At 70.0% G+C, this 1,348-nt stretch overlaps 1 protein-coding gene across 1 annotated transcript in view; it reads left to right on the forward strand.

Moving 5' to 3' along the window:
• The first annotated feature begins 86 nt into the window (after nt 1–86).
• Nucleotides 87–1,348, forward strand: part of LOC112967642 (roundabout homolog 3-like) — a 12,600-nt gene continuing 11,338 nt past the window's right edge. The window contains exon 1 of the mRNA XM_026069004.1: nt 87–234. Coding sequence (XP_025924789.1) covers nt 87–234 — 148 coding nt within the window. The remainder of the gene's footprint in view (nt 235–1,348) is intronic.

Raw genomic sequence — 1,348 nt, forward strand, 5'->3', positions numbered from 1 at the left:
GGGCAGCGCAGCGCAGCGCAGCAGCGGGCAGCAGCAGGCAGCAGCAGGCAGCAGCGGGCAGCAGCGGGCAGCGCGGCGGCGGCGCGATGCTGCGCTACCTGCTGAAGACGCTGCTGCAGATGAACCTCTTCGCCGACTCGCTGGCGGCCGAAGCGTCCAACTCCTCCGAGCTGCTGCTCGGCCTCAACGGCACCTTCGCCGCCCTCGACCTGCGCAACCTCTCCGCGCCCGACGGTACGCGACCGTCCCGGGGTCCCCGGAACCCCCCCCCCGCAGCCCCCTCTGCCCGAGCCGGCTCCAGACCCGCTTTCCGAGCCGTCGGGGGGCCCCACGTCGGGTCCAGACCCGATTTCCAAGCCGGCTCCAGCCCCACGTCGGGTCCAGACCCGATTCCCGAGCCGGATCCAGCCCCACGTCGTGTCCAGACCCGATTTCCGAGCCGGATCCAGCCCCACGTCGGGTCCAGCTCCGCATTCCCGAGCCGGGGGCAGCCCCAAACCGAGTCCATCCCCAGCATCCCAAATCGGCTCCAGCCCCCGGTTCCCGAGCCGGCTCCAGCCCCGTCTTCCCAAGCCTGGCACTTTCGGGGTGCGCGGGAGCACGCTGCCGCTGGAGAAGGGAGCGTCCCGCTGCGGCATGGGGACGGGGGCAACGCTGGCAGTGGGGGGGATTCCCTGACCCCCCCCCCCCCCTGTTTTTGGGGGGAAAAGCCGGGGAGCTCCCTGCTAGCTGCCAAGAGCTGCGAAGGGAAGGGGACGGTTCAGGTCGGCGGCCACGTTTCGAGCACTTCTGGAACTCCTTGAGCCTGAATTTTATCCTAAATTTCAGTGCTCGATCACCGGGGGGGGGGGTCGCAGCCCCCCCCAAACCTCCCCCCCCTTTGCCCAGCCGCAAGCAGCTGCCGGAGGGGCCGGGCACCGGAGGGGGCACCCGCTCATCCCAATTAACCGCTGGGCCCAGCTGCGGCCCCCCCCGTGCCGCTCCGAGCATCCCCGCGCCGTGGGGAAGCGGAGAGAGGGGGGGAATCCACCACCCTTGGGTACCACGCAGCATCCCGAGGATGCCGCCTCCATGGCAACCGCATCCCTCCAGCGGCGGCCAGACCCTTCCCGGGCTTCTCCATCCCTGCCAGGCCCCAAATCGCAGCGGCCGGCCCGGATAAATTTTGGGGGGGTGTTCACGCGGGTCCCACACCGTGGGGAGAAGCAGGGGGGAGCCCACAGCGTCCCCCACTGGTGTGAACTTTCCCGTGCCGCGTGCTTCCTTAATGAGCCGCTGGGAATCAGGGCTGGGAAGGGGAGTGGGGGGGTGACGGCTGTGATCGCCCAGCTCTGGGCGCTGGGATTTT

This window comes from Apteryx rowi, unplaced genomic scaffold, assembly GCF_003343035.1.
Source record: "Apteryx rowi isolate R43461 unplaced genomic scaffold, aptRow1 scaffold_1053, whole genome shotgun sequence".
Classification (NCBI taxonomy): Eukaryota; Metazoa; Chordata; class Aves; order Apterygiformes; family Apterygidae; genus Apteryx; species Apteryx rowi.